The 17,843-nt window shown below is 37.6% G+C and overlaps 1 protein-coding gene across 1 annotated transcript in view; it reads right to left on the bottom strand.

Annotated features, from left to right (window-relative positions):
- Positions 1-17,843, bottom strand: part of DACH2 (dachshund family transcription factor 2) — a gene marked incomplete at both ends in the record, with an annotated part of 249,493 nt that overhangs the window by 40,792 nt on the left and 190,858 nt on the right. Inside the window, 4 exons of the mRNA XM_080352352.1 lie at positions 2,443-2,523; positions 4,352-4,487; positions 13,988-14,160; positions 16,747-16,902. Of these exons, the coding sequence (XP_080208478.1) occupies positions 2,443-2,523; positions 4,352-4,487; positions 13,988-14,160; positions 16,747-16,902 (546 nt within the window). The remainder of the gene's footprint in view (positions 1-2,442; positions 2,524-4,351; positions 4,488-13,987; positions 14,161-16,746; positions 16,903-17,843) is intronic.

The raw sequence follows: 17,843 nt of genomic DNA, 5'->3' as shown, positions 1-17,843 counted from the left end.
GTATAAACCGCTTACTTGTCATACTTAATAAATGTTGATACTTTTATTTTAACTACATTCCTTCTTAATAACTTTGAAAATCTTTTCCATGGTAAATATATTTTGCCTTAGTAAAAGCAATGGCAGGTTTTGAAAAACAGAGCTCATTCTGTATACAAATTACATAGAGTTTTTTTTGCTGAGCAACCCAGCACAGAATACCCTCTTCAGTGACTGTCCACATCTGACTCTGAAAAACATTCAATGTATTTGAGGTGCACCGCAGCCCAAAATAATGATGCACTACAGAACAGTAATAGTGTTAGGAACAAAGAATCTACATGGGAGTGAGACAAATCGTCATGTTTGCAGAGAAAAAATTGACCTCTGCAGACCAAGTATGAAACCAGAAACTTATATTCTATTTTTAAAACGATAATTTAAAATGTCTGACAATTTTGAAGCACTTTTCTTTCTGACACAGGTCAATCTCTGAATACTAAGTTCATCTTACAAGAAACCCCATTAGCGCATGCAGAAGTAACACATGTCTAAAGACATATCTCCCAGTACATAATCAATCGAAGAGAGATAATACTATGTCAAAACCACAGACCAGGAAACGAATAAACCTATACAACTTGAATCTTGAAGTGAATGATCATACACACAATGTTAGCATCAGATCTTAGTGATTTTGTACATGTTACAAGGAACGTTCAGTGATCACAGAAGCCTGGGAATTAAGGTCACAGGTGTTGAGGTTTAAATTATTTTCATGCTTTTTGGGATTTTGGAATTGTCTTTTCTGATTCTTAAACTGTACCTTCCTCCATCCATCCTGAGTGACAGGACAGCTACTACTGATAACTACCTGACTTTGCATCCTTGAACCACACAGGATATTGAATTGTTTTGCTGAAAAACAACTAAACGTGGCAAAGAACCACACACAATTCAACAAAATTAAAATCAACTACACCTTTGGATTTAGATTAAATACTCACCTATGTAATTACTACAGAAATGTAATTGTTAATCTTAGAAATGAAGGTATGGTTGATAACTGTTCAGCTTCTGCTGTTGGTCTATAAATGCCAACAGGAGCCAAGAGGGAAGAATTGAAGCATGATGATCCAGAAAATTATCTCAGAATGACACACAAGGGCCATTTCAGGGTTCATGAGGAAAGTGCCCAAATGCCTAGAGAAGCCAGTGAACAAAACCAGCTACTTTTGCTTTCAAGAAGAGAGCTGAGTACGAAAATATAAGGAGGAATTGAAAATTCCTCTTGGAATTTCTTCCCATTCTGGGAAGAATTCTTTCTTCCCATTACTGAACCAGTCACAGATGTCCAAGGAACAGAGCTGATCATATACAAATGTGAATCTGCTCAAATCATTTTATATAACTCTGGAACCACCGTGCACACAAAGCCTTCAAATTCTCTTTTGAGTAGCTCATAGAATTGTCTATACCAGCCTTTTTAGTCTTCTCAGAAAATACATTAAAATCACCTCCATCAAAATATAAATCGGTTTCTGTTTTCGTTTATGATAAAATGTTCCTATTTACAGTAGACTTATAAACACAATTGGCTTATGTTGTCTACTCTTTTGGTCACTTCCTTCTTTTCCTTCACATCCTTTTCACTCTGCAACCTTAATATCTCCCTCAGTATATGCTTTTGCAGTATTTTTCCAGTATTCACTCTACCTTCAAGATTTATTTTATTTCTTTAACTATATTACATCTTCTTTCTTTTTTTTTTTGCAGGCACTCACTTTGTATAGTTCTTTCTGTACATATTGCCAGAATAAACCTCTTCCCTACTAATACAATTTATTTTTTTTGTTATATTTGCAAGGAAACACATGGTTTCTTCTTCCTTGATGTGCAGCCATAGATGCCATGTGCTCTGTCACTAAAACACTTCCCCAGGCCTTACCCGCATACACCAATATATTCACTTTCTCCAGCACCCAACCGAGCAGACGAGGCACCTCCCGGCCTGCAGGACAATCACTGCAGGGCAAAAATCACTTATTCCCTCCATGTCTCGCACTCATCAGGTAACATAACTTTACTAGACACAAAAAAATGACTTATTTCTCTCACCTACAAACCAGCATTAGTCTGTACACGCACCTCCTGGAGGCAAAGCAACAATACCATGTGACTAATCAAATATTTGCTAGGAACTTCATAAATAATTGAATCACAAGACCGGCGAGATGTTAGCCACGTAATATATAAACAAAGAGAAGTGAAGACCTGGTTGTTTACACTTCCTAAAAAGAATGTCATGTAAATTCACCGGATCCATTATTCATTGCAATTAGGCACTAGCGCTCTTAAATTTATAACAGTATGTCATCGCATATTCAGAATATTAGAAAAAGGAATAAAGCATGTAATAAGTGTAATGAAATGCCTGAGATGGAAAACAGTCTGTAATTTTACCTTTCTCCTTTTGTATTTTTTTTAAGTTGGTCCCAGTTTCCTGATCAATGAGTTCTCCTTCCCTACTGTTGGTCAGCATAGCTAAAAAAAAAATGAGAATGCACAGCTATACAACACTGTCAGTAAAAAAATGTCAGAAGATAGGAAAATATTAAATTATAACTCCTTTTTGTCAATACTTTGGTATTTCAACATTTATTTATACTACATAAGTTCTAAAGCAATTGATCATTTTTATTGTCCATAATCAACCATTGCACTGTCCTGGTTCAGCACTTCGAGCCAAGTGAAACCTGCAGCAGATGCAAATTTGCTCAAGTTTATTAAACAAAGATATCAAGACAGAACAAAAATGACTACTGAGATGAATGTGATTTCTTACGAAATGTTCAAATCAACTAATTAGAAAAGTACTTCAGAGAAATCATTTTAGGGTAAAACACATTAAAGGACTTAAGTATTAGCAATTTTCTATCAAGCAGCAAGCTTAATAAAAAACACAGACAGATAGTAATGCAAATTGATAGATGACAGTGAAAAAACAATATCCTGGAGAACTGAAATACTTTACTTAACACCTACAAGATCAGTGAGAGGTGTTCAGCTTAGGATTTCAAGATGCCTATTTTCTTTCTTCTTATTTGACTAAAACATTTTGTTCTCTGTAATGAACCAATTACAGAATTTAAAGTTATTCCAGTGAAGACACTTGTTAAAAACTTCATTGCCATATTTTAAGGAGAGCTTTAATTTCTTTGAAATTGCAAAAGAACGTATATAGATAAAACTATCTATACATATCTTTGCAACAGTAAGCATTAGACGTAAATGCAGAGAAACGGTTTGATCAACATAAATAAAACCTGGTTTCCTTTAAAAAACTTTGAGCACCATTTCTGGAGCCCAGAAGCTTGCAGTCTTTGCTACTACTATTAATAAAACAAGTTACAGTTCCTTTCAAAAGCTACAGTGAGGACAAAAGTCCCTTCTTCACTGTTGCTATAGGAAGATTCATTTCTCGTCCTATATATTTCTAGCCCTACTTTATATCTGAAAAAGCTGAGGGGAATGCACTTTCTAGTCTCTTCCCTGTGTGTGCAGATGTTTAGGCAAAGTAATTCACGTTGTGCTGAGTAGTTTGTGCAGCGCAACGGTGCTGCTGCAGGGACCAGAGTCAAAACTGCTAAATCCCAGCAAGCAGCTGAGCAGTTCTTTGGTGGGAGTGAAGTCTACACAGACTTACAGGGGCTGAACTGTTTTTGTAGTTTAAATCTAGCTCAGCAAAGCCTGCATAGGCTGCAGTCACTGCAAAGACAAGAGTGTTGACATACAGTGACGTGAAGAGATGTTAATTGACTTGCCCTAGATCCCTCTTGGAAGCACCGAGAATAGGATCTAAACTTCCTCTAGACTGAATTAGCATTTTAAACACAAGATCGATAATGCACAGGCTGCGAAAGCTGTGGTGGAGAGACCAAAAAAGAAATCAACAACTCTCATCCTTGCGGTGATGAGAGAACGCGTGGGCATGAGGAGGTTTTTGGAACGGAAAAAGCCATCATCTAACCTGTGACTTTTCTGACATACATACCAGGAAAAAGATATCTTGCTATTTTTTCAGTTCCGAGTGCTTTCTGAAGCCCTTTCTCACTCTAGCGTGTAGAAGTTGGTCGTACCAGAGCGGGGGTGATTATCTTCTGTGCATGGGTGGATACTGGCATAGAATGAACCTGAGGGGCCAGGCTCTGCATAGTGAGTAACCTCATAAACCAAACTAGAGTGATGAACTTTGATTTTATTTTTGTTTCTAGCAGATGAGTGCTTCCCTGAGTTTCCTAGCAAAGAAATATTTGCCCCAAGGAACTGCTAGAACTGTTGAGGTCAGTACGTGAGGCCGCAGAGCACTAACCGATTCTGTCGGGCGTGTGGTCCAGCTGGGACGGCGAGCTGGACACGCTGCTGCTCTGGTGGGAGGACGCGTGGCTGCCGGGCCGCTGGCTGTCCTCGAGAGACGGAGCTGGAGAAGGGCTGTCTTGAATCCTTTCCTTGAAACAGAAATAAAGCAACGTCTGTGCAATTTGATCCATGAACTTCACTGAAGTTCAATGAAAAAATGAGGTTGGCTAAAATAGTGGTAACAAATGGTCTTTCTGGGAGAAATAGCAAGCAGAATTCACATTGAAAGAGCAGTATAGTGATCTATACCCCAAAAAAATATAGTCTATACGCGGTGTGTCTGGGCACAGCCCTCATCCCCGGCAATCAGCTGCTCCCTGAGGAGACTCAGAACTGAAATATCACTTTTTTTTTAAAAAAAGGGAGATCCGCTTGCCCCCACCTCATTAAAACTCACAATTACAGTGTAATCTGGGGAAGCTGTCTCCAAGGAACTTCGTGATTTTTCTGCCTTTCTAACTTGTTGATTAGGAGTATGCAATCTGGCTCCTTGGTAGCAGTTTACCCCATGATTTTGAAAATAAACTCAATAGTATCTGAACTTTCTATACATTTTTTGCTAGATAGTATCCTAAATCAATAATATAGCTTTAGGAAAAGAGTGGTAGATTCTAATAGTTTTTCCATTATAAAAAGCTAGCATGATAGCTTCTGTTCATAACCTATTGAGGCAATTCTTTAATATCACTGGCAGTAAGACTGACATTTTAAGAATATTCCGTAACCCATTCAAACCATCTCTCTATACCACACTCATCTTCATGTTTAGAGGTATATTTGAGAATGACGCATGGGGAATGTGAGATTGGATCCTCTATCTGCAAGGGGTGGCATTTGCCTATTCCAATCCCACCAGCCGAAAACATAGCACTGAATGTGTTTTTAATAGGATAGTTATTGCATGTTAAATAAGAACTGAGCCTCAAAATCATGTAACAGACGTGTATCTATTACATAGCTGTTAATCCTCAGTGGATCAGTTTTCACTAATTATCTGTTATTTAACGAACATACAATAACTAATAAACCTTCAAGGGAGACTTTTAATTGCAGTATTTTTGAATGCATATTAAAAATGTTTATTAAGTTTTAACAGAACGGACTCTATTATGTTGAGTCACAATTCCTTAAAGTTTGGAAAATTCTATGGTTTAAATAAACAAATTTTCAAATTCTGGGGGAAAAAAGTCGGACTCACTGATCTTAAAGTCTCCTGTGTTTTCTTCTTGGTTGCCAAAACAGTGGGTTTAGAGGTTGCCAAGATGAGCAGAAGCGTAACAGACAGTCGTGACTTATTCTGTGGTTGGGCTGTTTATGAAGTTCCTTCTAAAAGTCACATTCTTACCCCGAAAAGTATTTACCTAAATAAATGATGAATCATATACCTGCAACCCTGAGCTATGTGTCTTTTACCGTTGCGTAAATAATAGATTCCAAATAGGTTACTGCTAACAGGCTACAAGTCTGACTGTGATTTTATTTGCGGATTTCAGTTTTAACCATCCTCTTTGGCACTATTTCCTCTCTTTGTACCACACAGAGCACGTGATTTACAATTAAGATATCATTTTGAAATGATTAATTTTACAGAAGAGTACATAGTTTAAGTAAATTTCATTGTCTATTGCAACCATGAAAATGAATAGCCAAGGAGAGGACATGCCAACTGTTCTGCAAAAAGAATCTATGAACAAATATGATTACGAATTAACACTTAGATATCACACAAGCAGCCATATATGTCATCTTAAATGGGAGTTATTTGAGTAATTCAAAAGCTGATGATTTGGAAAAGCAAAGTATTTGAGCTCCTGGTAACTGCATTTCCCATTGTCTCTTGCTATAATATAAAATAATCTCTGCTTCAAGTAATTTGCCTTCAAACTCAGGGTCTTGGTTTGAAATGTTCAGGCAGAAATAAAAGTGTCAAATAATAATGTCATTCTTAATCACACAGTGAATCACTTTTAAAAGAGAATTAGTTGATTATGTCATCTAACGTCTTACCAGTTACAAAAACCTACACATACAGGGAAGATACACTTATCTCTATAGGCAACAAAGGAGCTGAAATTTTCTCTACATTATATGTACTACAAATGAGGATAGAGTATCATCATGTAAGAACGCATACAGATTGAGAAACTGTCTATTTCTAAATGTTTGTGTGGAAATGTAGTGCTGAATTTCCCCTACTATAACAAATAACGCTATGAACACTGTTTTTTTGCAAGTAAACAGATCCATTTTTCAGTCCTGTAATCAGTATGCATCTATTTAGCTACTTAACAGCAATGTGCTCTGGTTCATTAGGTAGCTACTGTTGTGTCTCAGCCTAGTTAAAATTTCACAGCAAGTTAATCTATTTTATTACAAATGAGAACACAAGTGATAATGTCCTCACCATTTTCCAAACACAGGGTTAACAGTATTTGTAACAAATCAATGAGGGCATTTAAATAGGAAAATCGCAAATCTAAAACCTTAACTTTTTTTTTTTCACACGTTGACGACTTCATTTTGTTTGTCATCTACGTATTTCACAACCTTGTTACTTTTCATGTATTTTCTTTTCCTTTTGAAAACAGCTCAGGTCCAACCAGCACACTGTGCAGCGGGTTCTACAGTGGGTACACTCACAGTAACAGAGAAACATTTCTAAAGAAAGTTCTATTTTCTCTATTTGTATTTCTCCCTGTTTCACAAATTTGCAAGGTTCATATTCCAGGTTATAATGTAATGAATTATATATATAAAATTTACAGATTGTGAGAATTTTATGAAAAATGAAAACATTTCTCAAGATCTCACCTATTTATCTAACTATAGTACCCACTTCATCTCATCTTTTCTCTTCCCTCTACAGAGCTGTAACATAAATTCTCCAAAAAGACTTTTGCAGTATTTAATCCTTGGGAAGGGTAATGTATTTCTGTCTCACTAAAGATCAGTGTCTTGCTTCGGCTCAGAAAATGTAGCTACAAAGCTTGACATTGTTAATTTTAGTTGTGATTTAGGTTAACGGCACTGAAGTCATCAACTCATTCAATTTCCAGATATATCCTTGATTTCACCTCAATATCCCTTTTCTCTCCCCTGTGAGGTAGTATTCCACTCAAGTAACATGAAACACTACATAACAGTTGCATCCATACTAGTTTTATTTGAAATCTATATGAACAGCTTACCTATTTTTGACATAATCATCTTAACCTTAATTCCTTACCTCTGATTTTTTTATAGTATTGATCTTTGTTTTGTGTCAAGAGTTTAGAGAAATGATGCTGCTGGATTTTCCTTTATTTCTTTTTATTCTTAGTTCTAATGTAGCTGTAATTACTCTTCCAAATGTTAATCCATTAATGAGTTCCTAGAGGATTTAATGGCATTTCACTGCTGACGAGCAGGTTTTGGAAGTTTGTCTGAGTCCTGGATATTTTATTCAGACATTTATCTTGATATTTCATATTTAATTGAGGTGCTGCTTCTGTAATCTACAGGGCTCTGCAGTGGCAGGAGAGCTGGAATTCACCAGACCTTGCTAATGAAATGCACGGGAAGGAAAAATGGGGATCTACTGTCTTTGGGTCTAGACTAGAGTTTTCAAGTATTTTAAGAAATATTTACATTTCTTTTTTAGTTAATATTAAGACACACATTTCTTTCCACTTGACCTTAGTTGAAACTATTTGAATTCTAATAAAAACTACATATTTAATAGCCTTCTAAAATTTACAGTCCTTACTTAATGCATTATTAAGAAAAGCAATATGTAAATGGCATTTAGGCTTTTCAAAGAGAAAGAATAATCATAACACAGTAAGCAAGAGCTGTGCTAAATCTGAAATGATGCCAGAGAGTGGCAGACAAGAAATACGAAGGTAGAGTCACCGTTTCTCGGCAAGAAAACATAGGATAGGTTTATATTTTGGATCATTTCAGACTGGAAATGGGCACACGCAAACACTATGGATGACTTGTTGGTCTTCTGAGCTACTCACAGTATCTCCAACTGCTGGAGGAACTGGAGATGCACAAGGTAAACAGCTGGTCCAAAAACTAGGGTAGGATCTGTATGTCTGAAAGCCAGCTGGATCCCATTCATCTTTTGCAGCGCATTGGGAAGTCATTCACTTAAAATATGTACTCTGACATTTGAAATGCAATTTTTTTCACTGCGTACACATAGTTGTTTCAGTTGTAGTCAACTGGTAATTATTTTCCCACCAAATTTAAGAAATGATAAAAACTCTCCTAAATTTACTGGTTTTTAATACCAGATGTTCACTTGCTAATTCCATTACCTTGTGACTACTTCCTATCAATTCATTAATTGCCAGCTGCTCAGCCAAACAGAGCCACAGCAAATCAAATGGGACTGGTCAGCAGCCAAACAAGAGCCGCCTTCTTCACTATTTCTTAAATCAGCAGTCACTGCAAAAACTACGGCAACCTTCACTTGTGTACTCAGGTTTTATCTTTACATTTTAGTTTCAATCTCCAAGTATAACGTTGACTAAAACTGGAAAGGATCTTGCAGTGAAAACTTTCTACTTGTACCCCTCCTATAGATTGTTTCACCCAGCGCTGCTACCGAATGAAAGGCAGGCACTCCAGGACTTATGATGATAATGCTATATCTAATCTTTGTTATAGCTACATTAGTTATTAAGTACAAATGCAAATGACTAAGCCAATATTAAAAAGATCTGAGCCAGAACTAAAAGGTAGTATGTGCTTAGTGTAATGATATTCCCTTGCAAGCTTTGCAAAAAAGAGTTGTACTTGCTTCTTACTGTATTTTTTTCCACTTGTGAGTTTAAAATCAGTATTCATTGCTTATTCTTCAGCCTAGCAACTAAGTGTCTCGGTGTTAACAAGCGAGGCACTCTTGGCATTACAGGGAGAGGCTTTTGCCTCCCTTCAAAGGAGGAAAGATGAGAAGGGTATTTAATGCAATTTGTAGGGACCTGAACATCTCCTAACATATTAGTTCCTCTGTATCAGTGAAATAAAAAGATACAAGACCACACACTCGCTTCTCCTTCAGTACAGATAAAGCCACAAAAATCAGCCTTATAAGAAGCAAACTTAAACTAGTCCCTCTCACATGTCTCTCTCCCAACATATTCTAGTGCCTGTTTCAGCAATAAGCTGCCAGCAATGAACATGTGCTATGAAACGGGACAGAATAAACCTAATAAAGAGAAAAAAAGCATAAATTTTACAGAAGCTTTATTTTATAAGTCTTGTAATATTCTGCAAACAATTCAGAATGAATGGAATGCATAGAGAGAGATGAAATTAAATATGTTATAAATTCTGTAATGAGAAATGTTTTTATACTGACAAGAATTGTTTCAGAGTATTCCAAGATGGGCACATTTTTCTGGCTGTCAGGTAAATATTATGAATGTGAGTTGTATGGCACACAGAAAATAGCACCTCTCAGCAATGATTACACAGCCCATCTGTATTCTCTTCAGGGGATTTAAAATCATGTCATATACATCCTTTACAAATGCTTTAACAATCTCACAAAATCAGAAGAGAGCACAAAGGAAAGGAGACTCAAAAATCTCTACTGCATGTCTAGATCACACTGTATAACTAATGCTTTGTTCTGTGAGTTTTGATATGTTTCTAAATACATTGGAGTGAAAGTCTGAAAGAAACATGATTTCAAATACAAAAATAAAAATGCCTTATTTTGAGGTGTTTTTGAAACAAAACATTTCAAATTACATTTTAACTGTTTTTTTTTTTCCCCTGGGTTTTCCAGGTGTATTCAACAAATGTGCCATTTATTCGTAATTGGGACTTGGACAAGAGCAGAAAGAAAAGAGAAAAGTAGGAATACAGCAAGAATGAGGGAATCACGACAGAAGAAAAATGGACAGCAGGAAACCAATTTGCAGAAATACTCCTACTCAGGAGCAGCACATCTCTCAGTGGCTCAGCAGAGCCTGTTGGAGAGTCAGAGGAAAGAAGAGAGAGAACAAGGAGACATGGAGGAGGAAGGGTGAGACATGAGCAAGAGTATCAAGACAAGTGCAAAATATGTGGGGTGAGTAGAATAAGAAGCATGCAAAAAACTGGGAGAAAAGGGTAAAAGTGCCTCTCAAATTGCTGTGATAAATTTTTGTCTCAGTATTCTCAGTACTCTTTTGGTATCTAGCAGAAGAGGGAGCAGCTTAAGGCCCCTGGTTTGGATTTGGTTCCCACCCTAACCTAAATTTCAAGCCCACCCTGACCTCAGCATCTCCCGCTGACCTGTTTCAAAGGACACGGGGGAAAGTTCGGTGACCACAGAGACTCGCACACCCACAGCGCTAGAACCCGGGCTCTTGGCAGTGCTCCTCACACCTGCCTACCTGCAACATTCCCAGCCCCCTCCCTGCCTGCTGCCTGAAATTGTGTAAATTAATACATTTGTTTAGTCATATAAGGCCTTTCTGGATTAATCTGTATAAATTGAGACCTTAAGCTTGATGACACAAGTTTAACACTCCTGATGCCTGTACTGGACAGAGCTCAAGGATCCGCAGTTTGAGGCCTCATTCCACTATGGACAAGGAGTTGTTATATGAGCACAGTCTGATTACAAGGTTCAAATATACTGTCAATAAACAGAAATATATTCCCATTTTTGCTGTGACACCTCTTTGTGTATTTGCTGTCCACGTTATGTGCTGTGAGGTCTCAACTCCTTTGGACCCCATTTAATTTAAATGATCTGTTAAGACTCAGGTGTGCTTTCAGCATGCTATTCAGTTTGTGTTCTCGGCATACATCTTAACAGCTCCTTTACGAGAAACTGTATAATATGCTGTGAATACATAATAATAGTCATATTCATTTGTTACATAACTAGCCATATTTGTCATAGGTCCACTGTAAAATAAAAATCTTAATGTTATGTAGTTACTGATCTCTGGAGTTGAGTTGTTCTATAAACTTCAGTGAAAAATCCTTTCTCTTTTGTATAAAGGGCCCATCCAAACTTTGCTTCTGAAAACCTGAAAATATAATCACTGAGTGGATTTTTCTGAGTTTCAGAAACAAACTATTGGATGACAGGAAACTACAACACATTCACTGCTGTTTGTAGCCTACATCATGATTCAAGTTCCACTCCAGACGGGGCCTCAAGAGCAGGTCAGCAAAGTGTTTTACACTGAGGCCAGTAACTGCACTGCAGAGTTCATCCAGCTGAAGAACAGCTCTGGAAAAAGAAGAACTAGCAGAAGAGAAGACACAAGAGGGAGAAGAGAGAGGGTGCTGAAGTCAGTGTTCCTGTCAAATTTTGGTTTTGCCACATGACACCCTCAATTGTGCAAATTCTTCAGAACCATTTGAGCCAAGTCTGAAATGGAGCAAGCTCTTTCAGATGCGCAGTAAATCCCTGCAAGGCTGGATTTATTACAGGAGCACTGCCAGAACCACAGCTATAGCACTGCTAGTGGGTGCTGCTATAATCACATCAGCTCATATTATAGATGGCTGAGAAGGTTTTGTGAGCCTGGCCATTGTGCTCGCCTAATTTACAATGTTCCTGTCAGGAAGAAATCAAGTTTCATAGTTATGACATTTCTTTCTAGAGCACTAAATGTTAACTTTGCTGATCATGCATATCTTGGTAGAACAGCTTATTTCTAAATGGCAAACGTGATATAAAAAGCGTAATGACTTCATTCAAAACCTTTATAAAGGAGCTGATTCTCACACCTATAGAAAACAGGCCAAGTGGTATTTTAGTCATCAGAGTATAGAAATAGATACACACTCAATATATTCGATTCATTTCTCCCATTTTAAGTAATGTCATAATGCTGGAACTGCAGTCCATCTAAAACTAGTAACTTGTACTTATTAAATGCACTTTAAAAGTGTTGTATAATAAAAGTAATACTGCTGACAGATAACAGCAGCAATGTTTTTCTTTTACATGTTGTGTTTTGTACAAGGATTTAATCTTAATTGATCGTCTTTCAGAGCTAGATGACTGTACATAAGGGAAGGAAAGGACTAAAGGAGTCTCACACACTGTGGGAGGAGCACAGCAATGGAGGCACACTTTACCTCTGTCACATTAGCGACTTGTATATTTTCCTCTACATCATGTAGAGAAAATAATTCCCACTAGAGTGCTGGTGAGAGCTACTGTTGCTGTGGTGATATTGTGCATCCTCTGGTGCAGGTGTTGGGGAAAAAATAGCTGTGAATGAGTAACTAGCATCAGCAAGGGCCTGCTAAAGAGCATCATTAAACCTAACTGCTTGCAAAAACTCTAGTCTATATTACAAAGAACAAGTATTCTTTACAAATACATATTTAATCTTCATTTTGGTATGCTGATAGCATTCAAAATATAATCAAAGCTTATGCTGCTACAAATATTCCACTGCTGTATTTAAGTTACGGTTTTCTCAGGAGGTCTCTGGAACAGTTAAAGAAAATGATACTGAGTGAAATGCATGGAACCTCAATTCATTTCTAACAGTTCAGTGACTTGCATTAACTAATGTGCAGTTTGACAACAGAGATATCACATTTCCCCTATGCAGTCAACAATTGTGCAGATACACTGATGACGGGGAGAAGTTTTCATAGATCTTCATCCTAAACAGCCTCCCTGAGTTTTACCAGCCTCCCAGAATCCAAGAAAACAACAGGTAAACACAATCAAAGTATTGTGAACAACATTTGCCCTAATTTGGAAGTGGACTCTCAGTGAAGAAGAAAAACAACATAAGGGGTTTGGAGATGCTCAGGGCCAGGACAATCACATCAAAAATAAAGACCTCCAGAACCTCAGCAGAGAGATGTAGTATTTTATGCTACTATAAAGTGACAAAAGAAATTTGCTTTCTTCCTTGCAAGAATGTTGATGTCAGTAGATAGGAAAAATAAACATGTGTTCATGTACCACTAGTTTCTTTCCCTGCCCGATGTAGAAACAAATTTGCCTGTGACAATAGAAAGTACAACACAATCCTAACTGATTTATTCTGACAATTGGTCTGTAATATTGGCAACAGTAACTTCTCAATTATAAAAAAAGATATTTTATAATTAGGGTGGTTTACAATAAAGATATGAGAGATTAAGTTCAGCAAATCACTGAAAGTTATTTGAATAAAGCAACTCAGAATGCTGGGATTCCAGAGTGATGGAGATACGTGAGTGTAAACGAACCTGAATATCAAAATAAAAAGTAATGTACTCTCCAGAACAGAGAACTCTATAGACTCTAGTATTTGAAAACCAAGCAAAAATGCTAATATAACTACCTTTCAAAGTTGGCAAAACTTGATTTCCTCAACAAGAAACATGCACGTGCATGCAAATACACACCAAAGTTAGACTGATAAAAACTTTTAATGACATTACAGATTGGTAGATAGAGCAGAGCATCTGAACTTCTTGACTGTACTGGTGGGTATTTCCTCAAACAGAAGCACCATCAGGACCAGCTGTGCTATGGGCAGCATAACCTCTTAGTTATCTGCCTTCAGAAAGTCACTGTCAATGCTTTTTTTTTAGCCTCAAAAAGTTATTTTTTTCAAGTCTCATAGATGACTCTTACCTTGATAACCGAGGCCCCTGCCCTGGAAAGGGGACTGTGCATTTGGGCCGCCGCGGCCATGTTCGCTATTGTGTTGAGGTGGTTCATCTGGTTCATCGCCATCGCCACCGAAGCGGGAGGTAGGCTGACGGGAAGCAGAGGGTGAGGCATCATCATGAACGGCAGGTCTATCCCTGAAAGAGAGCACGGGCACATTATATGGGTCAGTCCAACAACTCCATTTTTAAAGCCTAGATTCTACTTGAACATTCACTAGTTAATACCACTATGTGTTAACAGTTTTGATGCTACATAGGGAATAATTGTCTTTGCCCTCCAGAAGAGGCTGTATGGTTTGTATTGGGGAAAGAAACATACAGCTGAAAAGCAACACAGTATTAGCAAAATGAATATAAAACAGTGCATAAGTTCAATGATCCCTTTCTTAAGAGCAATAAAGCAAAAACCACAAAACATGCAGATATTTTCATGTTTCTCCAACACATCAGAATAATATTTATTAATAATTTTATCTGACAATAAACTCCTATCAAGCTCTCTTACTTAGTTCCCATACACCACAATCTGAGAATAGATGTTTATATTTGACCGTCTCTTGAACACAGGAAGCTGTGGGCTGGACTACAGAAACTACTGAACTACCCTACAGAAGGTCTGTGAACTGGAATAAGAAATGAGAGGTTAAAATCGTTGCCAGGGGTTTTAATTTCCAAAAAGTCACTTTAAATTGTCTTCTGCCATGGATATAAAACTATTTAAGAAGGTATGAAATTCATTTGCACCAACTTGCAGATCTTGACATTGCTAAAAACGTGATGTTAATGCTAAGACTAATTGGATTCTTGTGTTTCATTAGTATCTATTTCAGCATGGGTACTATTTTATGTATTTAGTAATGACTACAATGGAAAGCAATACCAAGACACCAATTCACTGAAAAAAATTATTTCATGTTACTGCACATTTAAGAATTCTTTAGAGAGACCATGTGAAGACAGTAACCTTTGGGCATCCAAAACGATTTTTTCAGAAAAAATGACTCGTTCTGCCACATAAAATGACTTATTGTTTTTCTAAATGAAATTTAGATTAGCAATTCTCATTTAAAAATTAGGGTGAAAGTAATAAATAACATAATCATATAGCTAGTCATAACCATATGCTATTCCCATTAATTATTTTTAAAAGTCGTTAAACTTTTGGCTCTATCTTAACTATTTTAAATGAGAAGGCCAGTCCCCGTTTTGATGTATGACAGAACCCACAATAAAAAATACCATTGACTGTTATAGCTTATGTTATTCCAATACAATTTGACTACAGTGATATAAAAACACCACAGCGCCCACCACAACAGCAGAACTGTATATATTCTGAGTTCCCACACAATTTCTGTTTAGCTTGAGTACATCATGATCAACAACTGTGATGCCTTATGATTCACTATGTATTTTATATGATGATCCACACCAATATTAATTATGATAGGTAATAAGCGAAGCCCACATACGTCTCCCATCACTTTAAACCATACTGACAATCCCCTTCAGCACTTACATCCAAAGCCTTTGTTCCCCTGCATGTCTCCCTTAACAGCCCAATAATCTTTCCTCATACTCCATAGAGTTCCAAAACTCCCAGACACCATCTGGCCACATTGAGTTGTATGTCTACTTAAAGTCCAATTGACATGCAAACTAAATGCAAACTACAAACAGAATTTAACAGCACATCACCAGTTTTAAGACACAACCCGTCAAACATTTCAGAGGACTATGAAGAAAATATATCCTACACTTGCAAATCATTGGACATAATGTCTGACATTCAAAACAACCTTTAATAGCCTATAGACATTTGCCTACTACAAAATCTACTGGAAAATAAAGTTTTCTTTATCAGCAAAGAACATAATATTCCTGTATGTAAAATATATACAGGTATTGAATTATGCACAAATATAAAATGAAAGGATAAACTACAGTGAATTTGAGTCCTATAATCTGGTGATTCTTAACTACTGACACTTAACCAGATGCCCAAAACGCTAAGGTCCGTATCTTGCCATGAACAAAGCAGACACATAGCGCAGGAGTCATTTGAACAGCTCTGATTTGTTCAAGTCTGGGGCCCTACACAGGTAACAAGGAACTATCTGGTTCTAAAATTGTTTAAGGAGCCAGAAATGTCATTCATTCATTAAGACCAACACAAAAAAATCTATTTCCAAAGCTTTGAGGATGAAGAGCTTAAACAAATAACAAGGATTCAGAAATAGTGAGATTTTAATTATTCATCCACCACCAGGATGACCCTGCCCACATCTGGCAGGTACAAGGCAGGACAAGTCAGAGGGTTTGCTTCTGTTCACTTTCAAATAGTCATTTTGCATTTATTCCTTGCTTTCATATTTTTTATTTTGTGCTCAGCATTTTCACCTGGAAGAGCCTTTTCTCATACAGCTGAAGTTTTAGTCAATCTTATGGTTATTTTTCCCTCCAGTCCAGGCCATGGAAATGTCAGTTGACAGTCCCTAACGCAGCGTGGGTGACTATTCAAAGAGGGTGGCTGCATCTCAGTGAGCGCCTTGGATGTGATGCACGAGTGCAAGAGGCAGTGAGAGCACTGATCCCCCTGTCACGCACATGTCTCCCATCCGTTTCCCCACCTCCATGAGGCTGGGAAGGAACACACACCCAGCCTCCAAGAAGGACTCTAAGTCCTTTTATTTCCCCCCCACTTAAGAGCACAGCACGTACTGTTGGTGAGCAGGTGATTCTGCTGGAGAGGACTGAGCGGGTGTGCACTTCCAAGGCTCGACTGCCCAGACAGCGTGGGATGAGTGATGCTGTGCTGCGACCCCGTCGTAATGGGAGACTGAAGCTTGTCTTTATCCCAGGAGGATTCGCTCCCACCTGCAAAACAGGGTACAAACAACCATAAATGTCATACACTTTTCTTTAAAAGACATATTGCTTGGTTAGCAATGAGCTAACGCTCTTTACCAGAGCTAAGCATTGAGCACAAACAAAGCACATGAAACTTTAAAAAATAAATTAATAAATATGCATCAGGCGAAAAATATGAGAAATGTTCAGCATCAGCTAGCTTCGTCACACTAGTTTCTTGAAACAGGAAAAGCTAAATATTTAAGGATAAAATCATGCAAGTAAACATCAGTCACAATTAATTAAATAAGGCAGAAAGGGAACATCTGAGAGCCAGAATCACAACCTCTTGCTGTCGCAGGGAATCAGGCCACCCTGTCCCTGCCAGAGACAAATCTGTGTCCATCCCTGTCCAGTCTCTCACCACTGTCAGTCTCACTGCAGAGTCGCTCTGCTGTTCACTCCTCCAATACTCACTGCCATTCTGGCTTCCATTCATCCCTCAACAGCTTTCCACAACTTATCCTGTTGCTGCATTATCTTTGAGCTTAAACAGCTTTTCCTCCCCTGCTGGGTTTGATCCTGGGGATGCCCAAAGTGAAACACTTCACTTTGTGAGGTTATACAAACCAGGCATCAGGGTGGGCTTGGAAATCATCAATATTCAGGAATTTAAATTTTAAGAATCTAGATAAATATTATGCACAGTAATTACTATCTATGACAAAACCACAGTACAGCAAACTAAGCACTCATGTTTGGTCACAATATCCCTTTGGTCTTCTGAAGAGAGGGTGTTCTGCAGCAATTTTATAGATTGCAGTTTTCTCCAGTATTACACTTGTACACTTGAATAACAAGGTCCTTTTAAACAGCAGTTAAGTAGACCATGTTAGTGAATTCTGAAATACATCTGGTTCACAAAACAAACCACCTGAAAAAAGTTAGACTGGACATTTCTAAAGTAA

Source organism: Nesoenas mayeri (assembly GCF_963082525.1).
Source record: "Nesoenas mayeri genome assembly, chromosome: 13".
Lineage (NCBI taxonomy): Eukaryota > Metazoa > Chordata > Aves > Columbiformes > Columbidae > Nesoenas > Nesoenas mayeri.
This window is presented reverse-complemented; position numbering and strand designations above follow the sequence as displayed.